We start from the raw sequence: 21,874 nt of genomic DNA, 5'->3' as shown, positions 1-21,874 counted from the left end.
GTGGAATTCCAGGAGTTTTCGGTGAGACAGAACAATATGGGAGATGGGTCTGAAATACGGGAGACTCCCAGAAAAAAAAACAGGAGCGTTGGCAGGTATGAACGGGTATGTTATCAAAGTCAAGTCCACATCGACTAGTCACTGGTGACGTCATCAATAAACATAAGATGCAAATATTTTTCCCACAATCTGCGATTTATTTGCAGAAAATACATATACACATGCTGTTTGACAGCTTATATCACGTTGCCAAAAAAAGAAACATCACCAATGACTGATTTTAGTGTAAAACAAATGTATTGTCAACAATTTCATTTTGTTAATACTGCAACATTAGCACCCGGACCAATTTTACTGCTAAATAAATGCTGTCAACACACTGATCACTGCACATTCTAGTTAGAATGTAACAATAACAGATATTTTAGTGCAGAAGTAAGGCATACGCCCTCAGCATTCATGTGAAGTTTTGATTACAACATACTGTAACACATGAAAGAAAAATGTTACTCTATGGGACATTTTGAGGGATGTAAACAAAAACAATGGTCACATATTTCCTGTTTTACATTTTTGATTTCAATAGCTTCTGAAAATCCAAAAACAGCCACATGTTGATAAATATTGTTATTGTAGCTGCTTTAACATTAAGTTGCGATTGAATTGCCTGTTGTTACAGTTATGAAATAGTTTGAGAACAAGCAGGAAATGTTCATGAGCCAATGACATCACCACATTGAAATGGTTTATAACGTTAAGCCTTAAGGTGGATTTACTTTTGTGTCAAGCTTCTGCTCTGGCGCAGCCTTTGCGTTGATGCGTAGCCCTATGCCGTCGGCGTTGCTGACGCACACCTCTCAAAAAATGTAACTACACGTTGCAACGACGCGTAGAGCAAGCTCTGTGATTGGTTGTCTTGGTAGCTCTGACGAGTTTGAGCGGGACGGAGAGCCGCGCAAGCCTGATGGAGGGATTGTTTACAAGTGTGGAGTCCCGTGAAGGAGCTCCGGATGGAAATTTTTGTTTTGTGTTTACCTCATGGTTAAAGTTGTTGCACGTCCGCCGGTTCCTGCCTCAAAATGAGCGAGTTTGAGCCACTTGTACATTCAGGAAGCGTTCAGAAAAAACAAAACACCTGCGAAGAAACTCGATACAGAGGAACATAAACACTTACTGCCAACTATCATTTCGGAAGAGTTTTAGCAGAGCAACAGAAACAGCGCGCAGAAGTGTACAGCCACGTGCGTTGCATGCGCCGTGGGTCACGCTGATCACTTGACGCAGAAGTATGAACCAGGCTTTAATTCACGTCAGAGTCCTGACGCATATTTTACCGCTATAATAGTGCTCGCTAGAAAGCTGCTCAAAATCCTGCACAAGTCAGGCATTTTCACCGGGGATGATATTTACACACGCTGTAAAGTCACATCTTCACGGATGCGCACTTCATGGTTCATTTACAAATATATCTGCGCCAAGGACAACAGCCAATCACATTACTTTTCCAGGGTTGCTTATAAGTGATTGGCTCACATTTGCTTTAGGGTATTTGCATGGAGCGACCTAACTGACATCTGTTTGACGATTTAAAGTTCACGTGAATATTTGACACTGACATAAGAAAAATACCATTTAAAAAATGATTTTAAATAATGCGAGGGCAGTTTCATTCAGTGAACCACCTTTGTGTGTAAAGCTGCCATGTATTTCAGGTCAAACCACATGATCTGTGCAGCACAACTAGTCGACATCATTCAAAAAGTGTCCCGGCAGAGCATTAAAGTCGATTAGTCGGTGCAACCTCTACTAATGGGCGGAGCTTCCCCTGTCTGATGACACGTACAAACGGGAGAATGTCAATCAGAGTGTTTTTGCAGACTGTTCATATCAAGTGTGATTATAACAAATAAAATTAATACATTTCTACCATTAGAAGCTGCTTATATTCAGACTTTTGTCACACAACTGTTTAAACCCTCTTATAAAAGTGATTTTTGCATAATAGATACCCTTTAAAGTGAGTTTACTATGCTGAATTGTGAACGCTAGGGTATTTTCATGGCAACTCATAATTATTATATTGTGACCAATTTACCTACTTCTCTATTTTACAAAGAAAAGAAAGAAACGGGACTTCTGCGAAAGCTTGAGTGATACTTTGAGCAAATCAATGAAATATTTGTTCAGCCATTACATGTAAGTGAGCCTTCTGAACGAATTGATTTGTGCACAGTGAACGGGACTTGGCCACACACGCGCTCAAAAGTGCAGGATAAATGCAGCCAAATGTCCGCTATGAAGCCCAAGCATGATTTCTGTCTATAATGAGGCTGTGAGTGAGACTGAACAGCACGTTTCAGGCTCGGGTTTCTCCTCACGCGGGTCCACCTCTTCCACCGCAGGGTCTGAGCCAGGAGGACTGGTGTGGAGGATGGACGCTGAGGTTTGAGACGCGGCCACGGCTCTGATGACTCTAATGAATGCGGTTTCACTGCTGGCTAATCAAACATGCACACACACACCGCACTGTTAAACGCACACAATCATGCATGAGCAGTATTGCATGTTTCCATCTGCTGTTGTGAATAAGGAATACACTTTTGCATGTATATAACTTATATACAAAAACGTTGAGTTACATATTTAACCCAATGGTTGAGTTAAAAGTGTGTTGGGTTATTTTTAAACTTTATTGGGTTATTCATATACAGTACACTCTAAAAAACAATGGGTTATTTTATCACCCCAACCATTGGGTTATGTGTATTGGATCAGCTTGGTGAGTTATTTTTTAGAACATTGGAATTCTTCTGAAATCTGTTATTTCAGAGGCAACACAACAGTTTTGTTGTATATGATTGCAAGGGACGACAGAACTGTCAACATAGCAGCAGCGGGGGATTAAGACAAAGACTATAGAATACACAAGACATGTCACGAATGGGAAAAGTGTAACTGTAAATATGGTGAATGAAGCTCCGCCTTCTAGTACAGGAGCCAATCAGCTATCGCTATATAGCAAATAAAGCTCGCCTTCTAGTACAGGAGCCAATCAGCGATTGCTATAGAATGTCAATTCTCCAGGGCAGAGACTCGGACCAGACGTGAGTTTCTGCAGGCTTTGTGTGATATGAACATTTAGAAATGAAACTAAGTAGACAGTTGTTGTTTATTTTTATTGGTTATTCGCAATATAAAATGTAGTCGTGAGCTTGGAAAGTAGTTTTGGAGAATATTAATGGAAAAAAACATAAACTATCAAAAAACAAACTATCAAAAGTGTAAAAAAAAAAAAGGCCAGTCAAAAAAGGACTTCAATTATTCTTACTTTAGGCATAGGGTGAGCACCTATCCGGCTTTGCCTTGTACCTTACAGCATTTACATCTCTTTTCCTACACTTTTTCTGGTTATATTAGCAAAACACACATTCATTCTTTTGCCTGAAAATTCTGAAAGTACTTGGCCAAAAACCCAAATCAAAAATTCTTAATAATAATTTGCTTTATTAAATCATACAAAACAATTTTGTAAGACTCTGTAATATAACAAATTATCCAGATAAAAAAAGGCAATAAAAAAAACCACTTTGTTGACAGCATAATTTTATTGAGAGCAGACAAGTTCAGAGGCGTCATTTTACCAGCATTGCCATGACAGTACAGATTCAAATTATTTTCAGTCTATATTTTTGGCAACTTTGGCGCATCCCAAATATCAAACAGAGCTCTAGGCCTGTAACAATAATCAATATATTGACTTGTTGCACAACACATGGACATGACCTCAGTCATTTTTGGTGATGCAATATATTTCATCATACATAAAACCAATTCTAGCAACACTTTAGCTGATTGTGCAACTCTATTGGAGGTGTCAGTATGGTAAAAAAAAAAAAAAACACTATAGCATTTATTATTAATTACTAAAGTATATTTTCATGTGGGTATCTGATGACTAAAAATAGATCTGGTTGCAGATATCACAGCCTCTGTTACTTTTTACTTTCATTTTTGTAAACATTTATTTGTTTAGGACATTCATTTTCACATTCTGATTCCAATGCCTAATTATTCAATTGTTAAAATGACTATAATTAATTGAAATATTCTTAAAAATAAAATATGATGTGTTCTTTGGAATAGTGTATCTCCATTGCGATGATATTATATTGTCATGCTGGCATTATATAAAGATGAGGGGAATAAAAATGACACTAATATTGTTTATCGCAATATTTTTTGGTGCAATATATCGAATAACAAAACAATAGATATCATAACAGGCCTACAGAGCCCTAATAGAAACCAATAGTTGTAATCAACATGTCATTAAAATCCAATAACGTATAAAAAGCTCCTCTGTATCCAAAAGATGGTCAGAAAATTTTGATAAAAGTTACTCATCACTGCATTACTGTGACAAGCCGAGTTAAAATACTCATATATACATTCACATGTTTATAAAGCACACGTATGTGTTCTCTGCCTCACATACACACACACACACACACGCACACGCACACGCACGCACGCACACACACACACGCACGCACAGAAACATACAGTACAGAGCTATTCAACTGTAAATGGTTTAGTTTCCTTACACCCGACCGCCCACCGACTCCTACACCCTTCCTTTCCGCCCAGTTCAAATCTAAACAAAAGAAACATCTGGTCTCTCTCTGCGTTTGGACCACGACACTGTACTCCGAGGAACTGAGGTCCACAGAAAGATCCGCTGTGTGAAGACGCAGCCATTAGAGAGAAAAACTCCATAATCAACTCCCAAGAATCACGTTATATCCATTACATTCGTTTGTTGCTGCTGGAACAGCTATCGGATAAAAGTCGAGCAAAAAGCAATACAAGTTTATGTTATATTCTGATCTTCAGAAATTGTTTGTTCTATGCGCACTGACATTTAAAAGTTTAAGGAAGATTTAAATGTAAAGGTTTTATGCAAACAACGTTTAATGCTGCATTTATTTTCACCAGAAATGCACTATAAACAGTATATTTAGTATATTTTTACACTCACTGGCCACTTTATTAGGTACACCTCACTAGTACTGGATTGGACCCCATTTTGCCTTTAGGACTGCCTTAATCCTTCATAGCATAGAATCAACAAGATACTGGAAACATTCCCTTTAAAGATTTTATTCCATATTGACTTCATGGCATCACACAGCTGCAGCAGATTTGTCGGCTGCACATCTATAATGTGAATCTCTTCTCCATCACATCCCAAAGGTGCGCTATTAGACTGAGCTCTGGTGATTGTGGAGGCCATTTGAGTACAGTGAACTCATTGTCATGTTCAAGAAACCAGTCTGAGATGATACGCGCTTTATGACATGGCGCATTATCCTGCTGGAAGTAGCCATCAGAAGATGGGTACACTGTGGTCATAAAGGGATGGAAATGATACTCAGGTAGGCTGTGGCAAGTGTGCCAAGAAAATATCCCCCACACCATTACACCACCACCATCAGCCTAAACCATTAGTACAAGACAGGATGGATCCATGCTTTCATCTCGTTGACGCCAAATGCTGACCTTACAATCCGATTGTTGGAGCAAATATTGAGACTCATCAGACCAGGCAATGTTTTTCCAAGCTTCTATTGTCCAATTTTGATGAGCCTGTGTGAATTGTAGCCTCAGTTTCCTGTTCTTAGCAGACAGAAGTGGCACCCGGTGTGGTCTTCTGCTGCTGTAGCCCATCTGCCTCAAGGTTAGACATGTTGTGCGTTCAGAAATGCTCTTCTGTATACATCGGTTGTAACAAGTGCTTATTTGAGTTACTGTTGCCTTGCTATCAGCTCGAATTAGTCTGGCCATTCTCCTCTGTTCTCATGGCATTTGCCCCCACAGAACTGTCGCTCACTGGATATTTTCTCTTTTTCTGACCATTCTCTGTAAACCCTAGAGATGGTTGTGCGTGAAAATCCCAGTACATCAGCAGTTTCTGAAAGACTCAGACCAGGCCACCTGCATGGCACCAACAACCATGAAATCACCTTTCTTGCCCATTCTGATGCTCGGTTTAAACAGCAGCAGATTATCTTGACCATGTATACATGCCTAAATGCGTTGAGTTGCTGCCATGTGATTGGCTGAAATAGAACTTTGCGTTAACAAGCAGTTGGACAGGTGTACCTAATAAAGTGGCCGGTGAGTGTATACTAAAACAGTATATTTTTAAATATTTGCACTATTAAAAACAATTTTCTTTATTGAATATATCTTAAAATGTTATTTATTCCAGTATTACAAAGCTGAATTTTCTGCATCATCGCTCCAGTCTTCAGTGCAATATCTCTCATATTTCAATTTGCTGCTAAATGTAGATTTTAGAAATCAGACATTGTGCCGGAAACATTATTCAGGATTCTTTGATAAGTAGTTAGTTAAAAAAAAAAAAGCATTTATATTAAAAAAAATCCCTTTAGATGGCAATATATATATGCCTTTTTTTAGTGACACTTTAAAAATAAGGTTGTATTAGTTCATGTTAGTTAATATCTTACATTTACATATTCTCTATGTCTATTGTTCTACCTCAGAATTGTTTACTCACTTCACCCTACCCCTCACTCATCCTCTATTTTGCACTACTGTTTATTTATGATATAACATTTACATATTACATCTTGTATATCTCTTACTCTAGAACTATTTACTTCACCTCACCCTACCCCTCTCTCATCCTCTATTTTGCACTACTGTTTATTGTCTACAGTTATTTCCACTGAAACTTTTGCTGTCCATTGTTATTTGTATTGAATGGATATACAGTATTTAAATGTTTGCACTGAGTAGTGAGATGCACTTAATCTCACTGCAGATGTATATAATGTACACTGTATATGTGTATATCGACAATAAAAGGCATTCTATTCTATTCTAATGCATATATTATTATAAACAATGAACAATACATTTATTACAGTATTTGCTTATGTTAGTTAACATTAGTTATTGAAAATACAGTCATTCATAGTTCATGCGAACTCATTACAGCACTAATGTTAACAAGCATGACTTTGAAAGTAAATGCTGAACTATGATTAATAAATGCTGTACAAGTATTGTTCATCATTAGTTCATGCTTTGACTAACATTAACCAACCATTTTAATAAAGCATCAAGTTTGAGACTTTTTCCTAGGTTTTAGCAACAACTAATCAGAATAAAAATAAATAAATAAAATTCTCCTTACTGTAAAAAAACAAAATGAAAAAGTCTTGATAAAAAAAAAATTATAATAAAATAAAAAAAACACTAAATATCCTTGGAAATGATGTAAATGATACTACATTGTATTGGTTTATTTTTCACGGTTGTGAAGGACCGGTTACTGATCTGGAGTCAGACAGGACAAAAGTCCCCCGATGGGACGCTGGTTGGAAGTACATCAGATTAAAGTCAGCATCAAACTCAATATATTTAACAGCTTTTTCAATAACACTCCAGCCCCAAAACCACAGCAAAACCAGGGGAATCCACTTGCTCAGATACACTGCTGCAAAAGGCAAATCCAGCCGGCCTTAAAGAATGAATATGACAGAGAGTGTGTGTGTGTGTATGTGTGTGTGTGTCCTGGAATTTGGCCTCGGACCACGTGGAATAACACAATGCACAAGCCGTTTGTTCATATGTGTGTGTGTGTGTGTGTGTGTGTGTGTGTGTGTGTGTGTGTATGTATGTGTAGGTGTGCTGAACGGTCAGCAGGTGGCAGATGACTGACGCTGATTGAACTACAGGTCACACCGAGGTCACAATCTCTGCCACACATCTGGAGAAAGACTGCCATTATTACACACCATCTTTATACCTTCCCCCTCGCAGTCCTTTTCCCCATTGATATAAAAACATTCCTCATCTCCATCCTGCTCAGGAAAGACAGAGAGAGAGAGGGAGGCTTATTTTCAGGTCCTAAATTGATAGCAAATGTGAAGATAGTTTCTTCATGCTTTAGCTCTTTTTCAAAGGCATTTAGACTGACTTGTGCACCACCAAACTCAAGCTGGATGTCTTTGGGGGATCCATGAACACACATCTGCACAAACACACACACAACAAACATCTGCACTGCAGAGATTTGCCCTATCAATCAATATGTTATATAAAAACAACAACAGCAATAAATAAATATGGTTATAATGATTTCATAATGTCAAATAAAGTGCAAAGTGCATCATTTTCATTAATAAAATTACTAAATTAAAATAATAACATTAATAAACAACGATAATAATAACACAAATCAATTACACTAAATTAAATTAATAATTAGTACTAATTTCATTATTATTACATTAAAGCACTGAAGGAAGCTTTTAAAAATATTACACAACAAAATGTTTCAGTATGTTTTAAAGAAATAATGTTCTTCATTAACTTACATTTGATTAATAAATAAATAAATGAAATATATGAATTAATTAATAAAACACATGTGCACAATATCACTTAAAAATATGCAATAAATTTATTGCCATTTTTATTTATTTTAAAATACTGCACTTTTTTATGATTACAAAAAATATATATTTTTAAACAAAATAAAAAGATTTTAAAAAAATAATACAAATTAGACTAGGTAAATTAAATAAAATCAATAAATCAAAAACAAAAATAAATAGGTTAACCAAAATATAATTTTAAAATGTTGCACTTTAATATAAATAAATAAAAATCTAGAATTTTTAAACAAAATAAATAGATTTAAAATAATAATTTGAAAAACAAATTAAATAGATATTCCTATTGTAAATAATAATAATAATAATAATTTTAATAATAATAATAATAATAATAATAATAATAAATTAATTAATTTCATTGTAAATAAAGGACATATGCCCAATATACTTTAAAAATATGCATTAATTTAATTTTTTTATTTTAAAATACTGCACTTTTTAAAATAAAATCTATAAATTTAAATGAAATAAATAAATTAAAAATAAAAATGAAATAAATAGACAAAATTAATTAAATAAAAAAGATCTATAAATAAAAAAAAAACAATAAATAGGTTATCCAAAATATCTGTTGGATAAATTGTGCCACATTGCTAATTTAAATAATAATAATAAAAATAATCAATGATAATAATAATAATAATAATAATTATTATTATTATTATTATATTAACAGTAAAAGTTTTAGCAGCTGTATTTGCATCTCAAAAAACATTAAGATATTATCTACCAAGCATTATTAAACAAGCAGATGTTTGGCTTTATCGTTTGAATGCATGTTTTTGTTAACGCTAAAAGTGGATAAACGTTTAGATCTCATTTTAAACCCTCACCAGGAAGATCTGCTGACCTCCTGGCCATCAGTCTGAAGCGGTTGATCATCGTCAGCAATGTGTGTGAGCTGCGGGACGGTGCAGCAGAGCGTCAGTCCTGCGAGGCTGCAGAACCGAGTCTGCGTGTTTGTGTTGGCGTCCGCACAGCATTCCGCATGTCTTTGTGAGCTCTACAGCTCTGACCTCGAGAGACCCACCGGCCTCACAGACACAGATGGGCCAGACCAACCTCTCCGACCGGCCTGTACTGGTGCTTTGAGACTCCTTCTCTGATTGAGAGCTATTCTAATGGGCTCTTTTTGATCGGCACATTGATTGATATAACAAAATAAATGATTCCCAGATTGGGCCACACGCATTTCGTACTGGCTCGCTCGATCCCGGGAGCATTATTCAATCCTTTTTGGTAGCTATCCTGAATTGGAGTACTTGAAGTTGCACGTTAGTGAAGCAAATACTAAAATAACTAAATCACAAGACATGAGAGAGTCCAAGAAATTTGCCAAAAACTTAAGAAGGCTACAGCAAAATGACAGAAAGGTGATCTGGAAAATGTAAGCTATTTCAACATTTCTAATCAAACAGACGAAATGACAGCTTATGATCAGAGTTGAGGTCTGCTGGGAAGTTACTTCAGACTGGTCATGAGGCTTTTCCTAGCAGAAATAAAATTAGCATCTAACTAAGTTAGTGATGATAATTAGAGCCACACTCTAATTGTCAGAAGCACGGACATGAGGGAAAACCTTTCTGACTTTTTCTGCATACATGTATAAAATCAGGTCATCCGCACTATATCAAAGACCATTTTAAAGCTGAGACTATTATAGCCTTTAACTGATAAAAAAAGAAAAAAAAAGATTTGCATCAAAGCATTATGGATGACTACACTGGCCAGGTACACCTTACCAGTACCAGTTTGGACCCCCTTCTGCCTTCAGAACTGCCTTAATCCTTTGTGGCATAAATTCAACAAGGTACTGGAAATATTCCTCAGAGATTTTGGTCCATTTTGGGCAGATTTGTTGGCTGCACATCCATGATGTGAATCTCTCGTTCCACCACATCCTAAAGGTGCTCTACTGGTTTGAGCTCTGGTGACTGTGGGGGCCATTTGAGTACAGTGAACACATTGCCGTGTTCAAGAAACCAGTCTGAGATGATTTGCGCTTTATAAATAGGCTGGATGGATGGATCCATGCTTTCATGTTGTTAATGCCAAATTCTGACCCTACCATCCGAATGTCGCAGCAGAAATTGAGACTCATCAGATCAGGAAACATTTTCCAAGCTTCTATTGTCCAATTTTGGTGAGCCTGTGTGAATTGTAGCCTCAATTTCCTGACATTAGCTAACAAGAGTGGCACCCGGTGTGGTCTTCTGCTGCTGTAGCTCATCTGCCTCAAGTTTGCACACAAAGTGTGTGTTTAGAGATGCTCTATCGCATACCTCTGTTGTAACGAGTGTTTATTTGAGTCACTGTTGCCTTTCTATTAGCTTGAACCAGTCTGGATATTCTCCTCTGACCTCTGGCATGAAACCCTAGAGATGGTTGTGCATTAAAATCCCAGTAGATCAGCAGTTTCTGAAATATTCAGACCAGCCCGTCTGGCACCAACAACCATGCCACGTTCAAAGTCACTCAAATCACCTTTCTTCCCCATTCTGATGCTCATTTTTAACTTTAGCAGATTATCTTGACCATGTCTGCATGCCTGGATGCATTGAGTTGCTGCCATGTGATTGGCTGATTAGAACGTTGCGTTAACAAGCAGTTGGACAGGTGTACCTAATAAAGTGGCCGGTGAGTATGTACTTAAACTATTTCACACATAAGTTCTAAAAACTTCAGCTGATCACTCTGCGCAAGTTTTTTTCAATTTATTTTTTTTACTGTCATACTGGAAACATGCTAACGACATACTTATTCACACTGGAAACAAGCTAACAACATTCTCATCCATACTGGAAACATAAAAGCAATATGGTAATTCATACTATAAACATTAACAACAATATTTTTATACATACTCATTCATATTTGTGCTAACAACATGCTAATTCACACTATAAAACTTAATTCATACTAGAAACATGCTAGCAACATGCTAATCAAGCTATCTAAACTTTTCTATCTAAACATTTTCACCCATTCATCCATACATTTAAAACTTTAAGCGATTTAAAACTGAACAAACCAGTTTACATTTACATTTACATTTAGTCATTTAGCAGACGCTTTTATCCAAAGCGACTTACAAATGAGGACAAGGAAGCAATTTACACAACTAAGAGCAACAATGAATAAGTACTAAAGGCAAGTTTCAGGTCTGTAAAGTCTAAGAAGGGAAGTGTTAGTAGTTTTTTTTTTTTTTTTTTGTACAATTAGTGTGATATTCAAAGAGGCAATTGCAGCTTAGGAAGTGAAGTGGAGACTAAATAGTTGAGTTTTTAGTCGTTTCTTGAAAATAGCGAGTGACTCTGCTGTTCTGATGCAGTTAGGGAGTTCATTCCACCAACTGGGCAGATTGAGCGTGAGCGTTCGCGAAAGTGATTTTTTCCCTCTTTGGGATGGAACCACGAGGCGACGTTCATTCACAGAACGCAAGTTTCTGGAGGGCACATAGATCTGCAGAAGTGAGTGCAGATAAGAAGGAGCTAGGCCAGAAGTCACTTTGTAGGCAAACATCAGAGTTTTGAATTTGATGCGAGCAGCAACTGGCAGCCAGTGCAAACGGACTAGCAGCGGAGTGACATGTGCTCGTTTAGGTTCATTGAAGACAACTCGTGCTGCTGCATTCTGGAGCAGTTGAAGAGGCTTGATAGAGTTAGCTGGAAGCCCAGCTAGTAGAGAGTTGCAGTAATCCAGTTTGGAGAGAACAAGAGCTTGAACAAGGAGTTGAGCTGCATGTTCAGATAAGAAGGGTCGGATCTTTCTGATGTTATAGAGTGCAAATCTGCACGATCGAGCAGTTCTAGAAATGTGGTCAGAGAAGTTTAGTTGGTCATCAATCGTTACTCCAAGGCTTTTCACCATTTTGGATGCAGTAATGGTTGCCCCATCCATCTGGATTGAAAAGTTATGGTGTAGAGTCGGGTTGGCAGAAACTACAAGCATTTCCGTTTTTGCGAGGTTCAGCTGAAGATGATGATCTTTCATCCAGTGTGAAATATCCAACAGGCAGGCTGAGATACGAGCTGGAACCGAGGGATCATCAGGATGAAAAGAGAGGTATAGCTGGGTGTCATCAGCATAGCAGTGGTTGAGAAAGCCAGTTCTATCAGGCTTTCTCAAGCCACCACAAACTTTAATGTCTAGTTCAATCTATGATGGGTCATGGGCACCATCTTCTTTAGTCTACGAGACAGGAGAGATCAGAGCTGCTGGATTTACAACATGTTTATTCATCATCTTCTTCCAAAATACATGAATGTGTTTTAACTGTGAGGAATAGAGTCAAATGTAGAGTAGGTGGAGGTTTAGAGGAGACACAGAAGCTAACGCCCTATTCACACGGGGCGTCAGCGTCAACGCTTCCCATTCACTTTGAATGGGTGACGTCAGGCGTTGCCGAACTGCATTGTGGATCCGTCGGCGGCGCTTCAGAAGCGTTCCTCGCTGCAGAAGTTGGGACCAGCTCAACTTTTCAAGCGCCGACGGAAGCGTCAGCCAATCAGATCGCTGTATGCAAATACACCAGCTCAGACAGTGGCCTATTGCTGACTGAATTTCATTGGCTGACGCTTCTATGACGATCGTTTCAGCTCCAACTTCAGACACGCCCTCTGTCAAGCGTTGACGCTGAAGCCCCGTGTGAATAGGGCGTAAAGGTGGTGGTGTGGATAGGGCACAGAACTGACTGAAGCTGAAGGTGTAGATGAGATACAAAGCGGACTGAGGCTGAAGGTGGAGGTGTAGATGAGATACAGAGCTGACTGAAGCTGAAGGTGGAGGTGTAGAGGAGATACAGAAGCAAAAGGTGGAGGTGTAGAGGAGAGATAGGGCTGATCCACCAAGAACATTCAGAGCCCAAGGGCTAAGAACACAGAACTGGATTTACCTGCCCTCACGTGTCCTCATGTGAACCAGCACACAGTCACACCCTCTTTCTGTCAGTCCAAATCCAACAGTAATCCAACCATAGACTTGAGCATTTACATTAGGGGTGTCCAGATCAATTTCTCATTAACATAAAAATAATTAATATAAAGCCAGACCAGTGTCAAAAATAGTATATTTACAAAATCCAATTCGTAAATTCAAAACACTATACAAAAATACACAAATCCAATTTGTGAATACAAAACACGATTCATAATTACACAAATTCAATTTGTAAATTCAAAAAAACGACTAAAAATACACAAATCAAATTTGTAAATTCAAAATACGATAAAAAATACACAAATCCATTTCGTAAAGTTAAGTGATTAAAAAAATAAGCTTATCTGATCCGTAAATTCAAAACACCATTCAAAAATACACAAATCCAATCTGTAAATTCAAAACTCGATTCAAAAATACACAAATCCAACTCGTAAATTCAAAACACAATTTAAAATACATAAATCCAATCTGTAAATTCAAAACACCATTCATATATACTGTATATGCAAATCCAATTCGTAATTCAAAACACGATTCAAAATTGCACAAATACAATCTGTAAATTTTTAACAATTTAAAATACATCAATCTAAACGTAAATTTAAAACAATTTGTAAATACACAAAACCAATCTGTAAATTCAGAACATAAATTTGCAAATCCAATTCGTAAATTCAAAACACTATTCAAAAATATATAAATCCAATTCTTAAATTCTAAACACTATTTAAATATACACAAATCCAATTCGTAAATTCTAAACACTATTCAAATATACACAAATCCAATTCGTAAATTTAAAACACTATTCAAAAATATATAAATCCAATTTGTAAATCCAAAACATGATACAAATATACACAAATCTAATACGTAAATTGAAAACTCAATTAAAAAATACACAAATTCAATTCGTAAATTTAAAACACGATTCAAAAATATACAAATCTAATTTGTGAATTTAAAACACGATTAGCAAATACACAAACCTAATTGGTAAGTTCAAAACACACAAATTAAAAACACACAAATCTAATCCATAAATTCGAAATACGATTAAAAAAATATACAAATCCAATTCGTAAATTCAAAACTCAAATAAAAATAGACAAATCCAATTCATTTGGTAAAAATATTTATAATTTCTATTTGTGAATTTGCAAATTGTGTGTTGTATTTACAAATTGTTTTAAACTTACGAATTGGAATTGCAAATGTAAATTGTGCTGTGCATGTAGGAAATTAATTTCGTAATTGTATTATTTTTTGAGACTGATCTGGCTTTATACGATTAAAGAAGATAAATATTAGAAACAAGAGGTTTTTTTCAATTATACACACTACTGTAATACGCAATCTTAAGAAAAGCATAATTTGTCGTGTTCATTTTAATGTTACTTTCATTTTGTCATTCAAACAATGAACAATTTTTAAAGTATATTGCATCAAGACTTCAAAACAAACAAACAAACAAAAAGTTAATATCCATCCAGCTACGCATTTATCTATGCATCCTCCCTGAAAAACCACAACTGTTCTGTTGTTTTTATAGTGTTGGTCAGCAACAGAAATAAATTTAGTTGTTTAATAAACACAATCGAGAGGCTGTAAATCAAGAAAGGAAAACACAGTGGCTGGTAGAGGCATGTACTTTCCCATGTTGAGCTCTTAACTGCGGACACCGACCGCGTCTTTATTTATGCGGGGCATGACGAGAGGCTTTAGGCGAAATATACAACACAGCGGGCCATGGGGTCACGCGCCCATGACATCATCGGAGCACAAACAAGGCCTGTGTCGACCACCGTTACTGCAGAGAACGAATCCTGAAGCCACAGCTTGTGTTTCGTTTGGTGCTGAATGTGTAGGGTTTTACTCTTCTAAAGCAACTAACATTAGAAAGATAGTTAGAGAGAGAGAGAGAGAGAAAGAGAGAGAGAGAGAGAGAGAGAGAGAGAGAGAGAGAGAGAGAGAGAGAGAAAGAGAGAGAGAGAGAGAGAGAGAGAGAGAAAGAGAGTTGAAGGAAGACAGTGAAAGTGCTTGTAAAAGAAAATAATGAATGGTCTCTGTACCACCCTTTGACCACATGAAAGCAGCACTAATGACAGGGCTGGAGGAGCACGGCATGCATCTGTGTGTGTGTGTGTGTGTGTGTGTGTGTTTAATGCATAAAGTCCACAAGTCTTATGTCTTTATAGATGTGTCAGCATGCATATGTTTAAGCCATCATGAAATCAAAAGTACATTTTTATAGAATATCGCAGTGTTTATTCTGAATGATTTATCTGTGCACATTATTTTTGATTTATGTGACCTCGTAATCTTAAATCAGAATAACTTCCCCTCTTCAACGACATCTATTCTGTTTATTAGTTTGAGGGCAGGGTGAACCTGTCAATCACATAAGATCCACTAATAAATACTAATAGTGGGAAGACAAAACTTGCCTTCCATTTTGAGTCAAATTTAAAGTTCAGAAACTTTGGGGTATAGTCATTTAATAATAATAATAATAATAATAATAATAATAATAATAATAATATTAATAATAATAATAATAATAATAATAATAATAATAATCCCTTACAATTATATTTAGCGCTTTTCTGGACACTCAAAGCACTTTACACATTTTTGGGGGGGAATCTCCTCATCCACCACCAGCAGCATCCAACTGGATGACGTGACAGCAGTCATATTGCTTCAGACCACACACCAGCTGATAGGTGGAAAGGAGACAGAGTGATGAAGCCTGTTATAATATGGGGATGGTTAGGAGGCCATGATGGACAGAGGCCAGTAGGTTAAACCCTTACTTTTTTTCAAAAGTAGAGAGAATTTTAGCTAGGCTAAACTCATGACAATATGGAAACCAAAGTATTTTTTTTTTTAGTTGATTCAAAGGGTTATTTCACCAAAAAAATCAATTCTGTTATTAATTTCTTACCCTGACCATACTCAGAAAGCAACAATCCAAAAAAGGAACCAAAAACTAGGGATGCTGACATTTCAAAACCGTGTCGAGATCCTGAAGAGCAAGACTTCAAAACATTGTACTGAAGCATGATCTAAAACACCTAACTAAGATGATTGAAAACACAGAGGTCACGTGACTTAAGTGTTTCGAAACCCCAGGTCATGTGACTAAAGTGCTTCAAAACACCCAGGTCATGTGATTAAAGTGTTTTGAAACACCAGGTCACATGACTAAAGCGATTCAAAGAATAATTTCTGAAGTGTTTTGAGACCTGGCTAATCTGTGTTTGACTGACAGGGTCAAAAAAAAAAAAACTGTCTCATGTAGCCGAGTGGACCGTGCGTATGATCAAAGTTACTGTGGTACAAATGGCTTGGGTTCGATTACCGACTTGTACTAATATTTGTAAATTACGACTTGATGTATATTGATAAAGTTACTGTTTTATGACCAAAACAAGACATATTTATTCACAAAGTGTTCAGCCGGTTTGTCAGACCAATGTTAAAACAAAGCACGTTACAAGAACAGAGCTGTCACATCCGTCTGTGACCACCTGAGGGCGCTGTAGCGCTCTAGGACTTGTAGGCGCTACAGTGCCCCAGGGAAAAAACTACATTCTCATACATCCCACGCGCATACACCGGAACACTTACACTGACCCGTCATCTCATCTGTTTTGTGTTACCGTTGATTATCTGGACTATATATTCTACCATTCCACCTATGTTTGTCATCGCGTCGTTGTCTACCTTGTCTTCCTTGTTCAAGCTCCAGTAAGTCTTAGATTCCAGTTTGTATTTCTGATCCTGTTCTCGTATGTTTGCATTAGTCTAGTTCGTGTGTCGTTTGTCTAGTCTGTTTTCTAATTAGGTTTAGTTGTTTGAGTTTGTTTTTTCCTGAGCCTCGTCTCTGATTTAGTTTCTGGTTTTGTCGTTTATTTGTTACTTTGTATTATCACCTTGTTGGCTGCACTGTAAATAAATAATCTGCACTTGGATCCGCACCTTTCTGTTTTTTGTTTATTGTTTTTGATCACGCTAAAACGTGACAGAACGACGCGATCAATAAATGGATCCAGCAGACAATATAATAGTGCGCCTTAAACAAGGTGATCGCTCTATTGAGCGATATATAAAGGAGTTTTTGCAATTAGCTGCGAAGAGCTCTCACAGTGACATCTTGCTAATGATGTTTTTTCGGGGAGGACTTTTGGAACCCGTCCGGTCACGCATGCCGCCATACGAGGATGACTGGAACCTGTATCGGTTTGTGGAGGAGGCTTTGCTAATCGCTGGCTCCCCCCTCTCTGTTGCCTTGAAGGAGGAGAACCCTCAGGAGGGAGGCCTGAGTAGATGGCAACAGAGAGGGATATTTTCGGGGCCAGCTGATTTAACTAAAGGAAAGAGGAGAGAGGCAGGACTGGAGTTGCGGGCTTATCCGCGTCGGGCTGTTCGGAGACCACCCTTTTCGGAGCCTCTGGAGAGCCTGCTAGAACTGTGTGGAACGCCAGTGTCGGCTCCAGCCCCAGAATGCCCGCCAGTGTCGGCTCCAGCTCCAGAGCAAGATCCCTCTCCTGATCACAACACTCTCCCTTCTCAAACCACCAGACGAAGGAGGCACAGGAAGAGGACTGCCCATGTCCCAGAGCGCCCGCCAGTGTCGGCTCCAGCCCCAGAGCGCCCGCCAGTGTCGGCTCCAGCCCCAGAGCGCCCGCCAGTGTCGGCTCCAGCCCCAGAGCGCCCGCCAGTGTCGGCTCCAGCCCCAGAGCGCCCGCCAGTGTCGGCTCCAGCCCCAGAGCGCCCGCCAGTGTCGGCTCCAGCCCCAGAGCGCCCGCCAGTGTCGGCTCCAGCCCCAGAGCGCCCGCCAGTGTCGGCTCCAGCCCCAGAGCGCCCGCCAGTGTCGGCTCCAGCCCCAGAGCGCCCGCCAGTGTCGGCTCCAGCCCCAGAGCGCCCGCCAGTGTCGGCTCCAGCCCCAGAGCGCCCGCCAGTGTCGGCTCCAGCCCCAGAGCGCAGTCCAATGCCAGTTCCAGTCTGGCTTCTGGCCTTACCGGCGCCACCCAGGCTCCTCGCCCTGCCGGCGCCACCCAGGCTCCTCGCCCTGCCGGCGCCACCCAGGCTCCTCGCCCTGCCGGCGCCACCCAGGCTCCTCGCCCTGCCGGCGCCACCCAGGCTCCTCGCCCTGCCGGCGCCAGCCCCAGAGCGCAGTTCAATGCCGGTTCCAGTCCGGCTCCTGGCTTTACCGGCGCCACTCAAGCTCCTCGCCCTGCCGGCGCCACCCAGGCTCCTCGCCCTGCCGGCACCACCCAGACGTCTTGCCCTGCCGGCCCCAACCCGGCTCCTCGCCCTGCCGGTCCCAGCCCGGCTCCTGGCATTACCAACGCCATCCAGACGTCTTGCCCTGCCGGCACCTCCCAGACGTCTTGCCTTGCCGGTCCCAGTCCGGCTCCATGCCCTGCCGGCTCCAGTCCAGCTGCCTCCAGTCCCGCCGGCTCCAGTCCAGCTGCCTCCTGTCCCGCCGGCTCCAGTCCAGCTGCCTCCTGTCCCGCCGGCTCCAGTCCAGCTGCCTCCTGTCCCGCCGGCTCCAGTCCAGCTGCCTCCTGTCCCGCCGGCTCCAGTCCAGCTGCCTCCTGTCCCGCCGGCTCCAGTCCAGCTGCCTCCAGTCCCGCCGGCTCCAGTCCAGCTGCCTCCAGTCCCGCCGGCTCCAGTCCAGCTGCCTCCAGTCCCGCCGGCTCCAGTCCAGCTGCCTCCAGTCCCGCCGGCTCCAGTCCAGCTGCCTCCAGTCCCGCCGGCTCCAGTCCAGCTGCCTCCAGTCCCGCCGGCTCCTGCCCAGCTGCTTCCAGTCCCGCCGGCTCCTGCCCAGCTGCTTCCAGTCCCGCCGGCTCCTGCCCAGCTGCTTCCAGTCCCGCCGGCTCCTGCCCAGCTGCCTCCAGCCTCGCCGGTTCCTGCCCAGCTGCCTCCAGTCCCGCCTGCTCCAGTCCAGTTGCCTCTCCAGCCGGCTCTCCTAAAACCCCCTGCCTTGTGCCTCCTGCGGGATCATCCATGGGTCATCCCTCCCGACCCTCCCTGGTGGTCCTTCCCACTACTTGGGACAGATTCACCGGCCGCACCCTGGCTTCCTGCTGGGGTGCCTGACCCACTGCCTGACCCTGATCTGGCCCTCCCATCCCTCCCTTTGTTCCTGCTCCGCTCCGCCCCCCCTCTTGGAACCAGTCTGGGAGCGTCTGGAAGCCGCTCTTTAGAGGGGGGGTAATGTCACATCCGTCTGTGACCACCTGAGGGCGCTGTAGCGCTCTAGGACTTGTAGGCGCTACAGTGCCCCAGGGAAAAAACTACATTCTCATACATCCCACGCGCATACACCGGAACACTTACACTGACCCGTCATCTCATCTGTTTTGTGTTACCGTTGATTATCTGGACTATATATTCTACCATTCCACCTATGTTTGTCATCGCGTCGTTGTCTACCTTGTCTTCCTTGTTCAAGCTCCAGTAAGTCTTAGATTCCAGTTTGTATTTCTGATCCTGTTCTCGTATGTTTGCATTAGTCTAGTTCGTGTGTCGTTTGTCTAGTCTGTTTTCTAATTAGGTTTAGTTGTTTGAGTTTGTTTTTTCCTGAGCCTCGTCTCTGATTTAGTTTCTGGTTTTGTCGTTTATTTGTTACTTTGTATTATCACCTTGTTGGCTGCACTGTAAATAAATAATCTGCACTTGGATCCGCACCTTTCTGTTTTTTGTTTATTGTTTTTGATCACGCTAAAACGTGACAAGAGCATTTAAAAACTAATGTCACCATTGATTCAAACCCATTATCTCCGCATGCTAGTTATGAATGTTTCTCTAAATCACTTGAAACCCCAACTCTACAATGTGGAGTTTAATACCTCAAATTGCTGAACTGTTTCTTTGCTGAAGCTGTTCCAGAGCAATACATAAGAAATGACCCCTAGATGTCACTGTAGAGACGGGTTTCAAAACGTTTCGAAGCTTCAACACATTTGCTTCGACAGTTGCAGTGCTTCATGAAGCATCGCTTTGTCCACCCCTACCAAAAACATTGTCGACAAAGCCGTTTCTACTTTTTTCCGTTAGAGTTTCGTATGTTTACAGCTGAACCACTGAAGTCACATAAAATGATTTGGACAGCGTTTTTGGTTTGTTTTAAACATCTCAGCACTTTCGTGTTTGGACCTTCTGGAGTAAAAATTAAACCACACTGAACTAAACTAAACTGAACTTCTACTCTGCTAACTGGACTGACACAGTTCCAATTTACTAGAACTTCTATGTAAAGCTGCTTAGACACAATCTACATTGTAAAAGAACTATAGAAATGAAGATGAATTGAATTGCTGTCTATGAAGGATGAGAGAGCTCTAGGTTTCCATTGAAAATGTCTTAATGTGCGCTCTGAAGGTCTTGGGGGCTCGAAATGATGTGAGGGTGAGTTATTGATAACAGAAGTTTCACTTTTGGCTGAACTAACCCTTTAAAAAGACTCGAGAAAATTCTCAGATAGTTTTTAGGAGGAGAAAGAAAAAAAATGACACCAGTAATCTTATAGTTAGCTCTTCTTGAGTGATAAACAGATTAATGTTGGCCATTTCAAAATCTGTATTCAAAAGTAGGAAAGCAAAAATTTTGGGCTTCACATAGTCAGTTTGTTTTGGGACAACATGAAGTAATTAAGTTCATTCATTAGTTTTTACAAATTTAAGTGGATTGAACACAAAACAATAAAGTTGTCCCAAAGTAAATCTCAAGAATTGTGTTGTTGCAGTTCATTTTTAAATAAGCAGTTTGAACGAACGGCAAACATGATTTATTGAGTGCAGTTTTGTAACTATACTGCACACTTTGTATACTTTTCTGACGATGTGTAATGAAAAACACAAATGTAGATATTTTGAAGATACAAATAAAAAAAGTGGTCAGTTTCCAAAAACAATACTGAACCTCACTTAATAGTTAATATTACTGTTATTATTACTGTCCTGCAGAAAAGAAGTAGGTTGGAATGACATTAGGTTGAATGATTAGAGATGCTCCTATCTGTCGGCATCAAAGTCCCTTTAAGGCAAGTCATTTCACTCAGCGGCCATCTTTGAAACGCTTCTCAGGCAGTTTGCTCGGCCATTCTGTCTGAATGGGGAAACAGCAAATTCTCCAAAACTGTTTGCCAAGCTTCCGATTACATATTTGGAATCACCAATAGAATTGAACAACAGCTGTCTCATAAGTTTCATTTCAAAACGTTCGAATGAAACAAAATCTGCATTTTTTCAAGGCTACCCAAGCTAAGTGGCATGCACACTCGAAAGAAACGAAGTGACTTTTCCTTTAAAATGTATACATGAAACATTACACCGATAGCTTTTTAAAAGAGAAACCCTATAGTCTCTGAACAGATGTCTTCCTCAGAATGTCACCACGGCCACATTCGCTGCTGCTGACCTCTAAAT

At 40.0% G+C, this 21,874-nt stretch overlaps 2 protein-coding genes across 51 annotated transcripts in view; one reads left to right on the top strand and one right to left on the bottom strand.

Annotated features, from left to right (window-relative positions):
- Positions 1-21,874, bottom strand: part of nfixb (nuclear factor I/Xb) — a 287,289-nt gene that overhangs the window by 142,109 nt on the left and 123,306 nt on the right.
- LOC137487595 (uncharacterized) lies at positions 17,333-20,126 on the top strand. The gene is made up of 2 exons (XM_073944215.1): positions 17,333-18,976; positions 19,157-20,126. The coding sequence occupies exons 1-2, from the start codon at positions 17,482-17,484 to the stop codon at positions 19,660-19,662; spliced, it is 2,001 nt and encodes a 666-aa protein (XP_073800316.1). The 5' UTR covers positions 17,333-17,481; the 3' UTR covers positions 19,663-20,126.

Source organism: Danio rerio, chromosome 3 (assembly GCF_049306965.1).
Source record: "Danio rerio strain Tuebingen ecotype United States chromosome 3, GRCz12tu, whole genome shotgun sequence".
Classification (NCBI taxonomy): domain Eukaryota; kingdom Metazoa; phylum Chordata; class Actinopteri; order Cypriniformes; family Danionidae; genus Danio; species Danio rerio.
The sequence above is the reverse complement of the archived record's forward strand: the minus strand, read 5'-3'. Positions and strand labels throughout refer to the sequence as shown.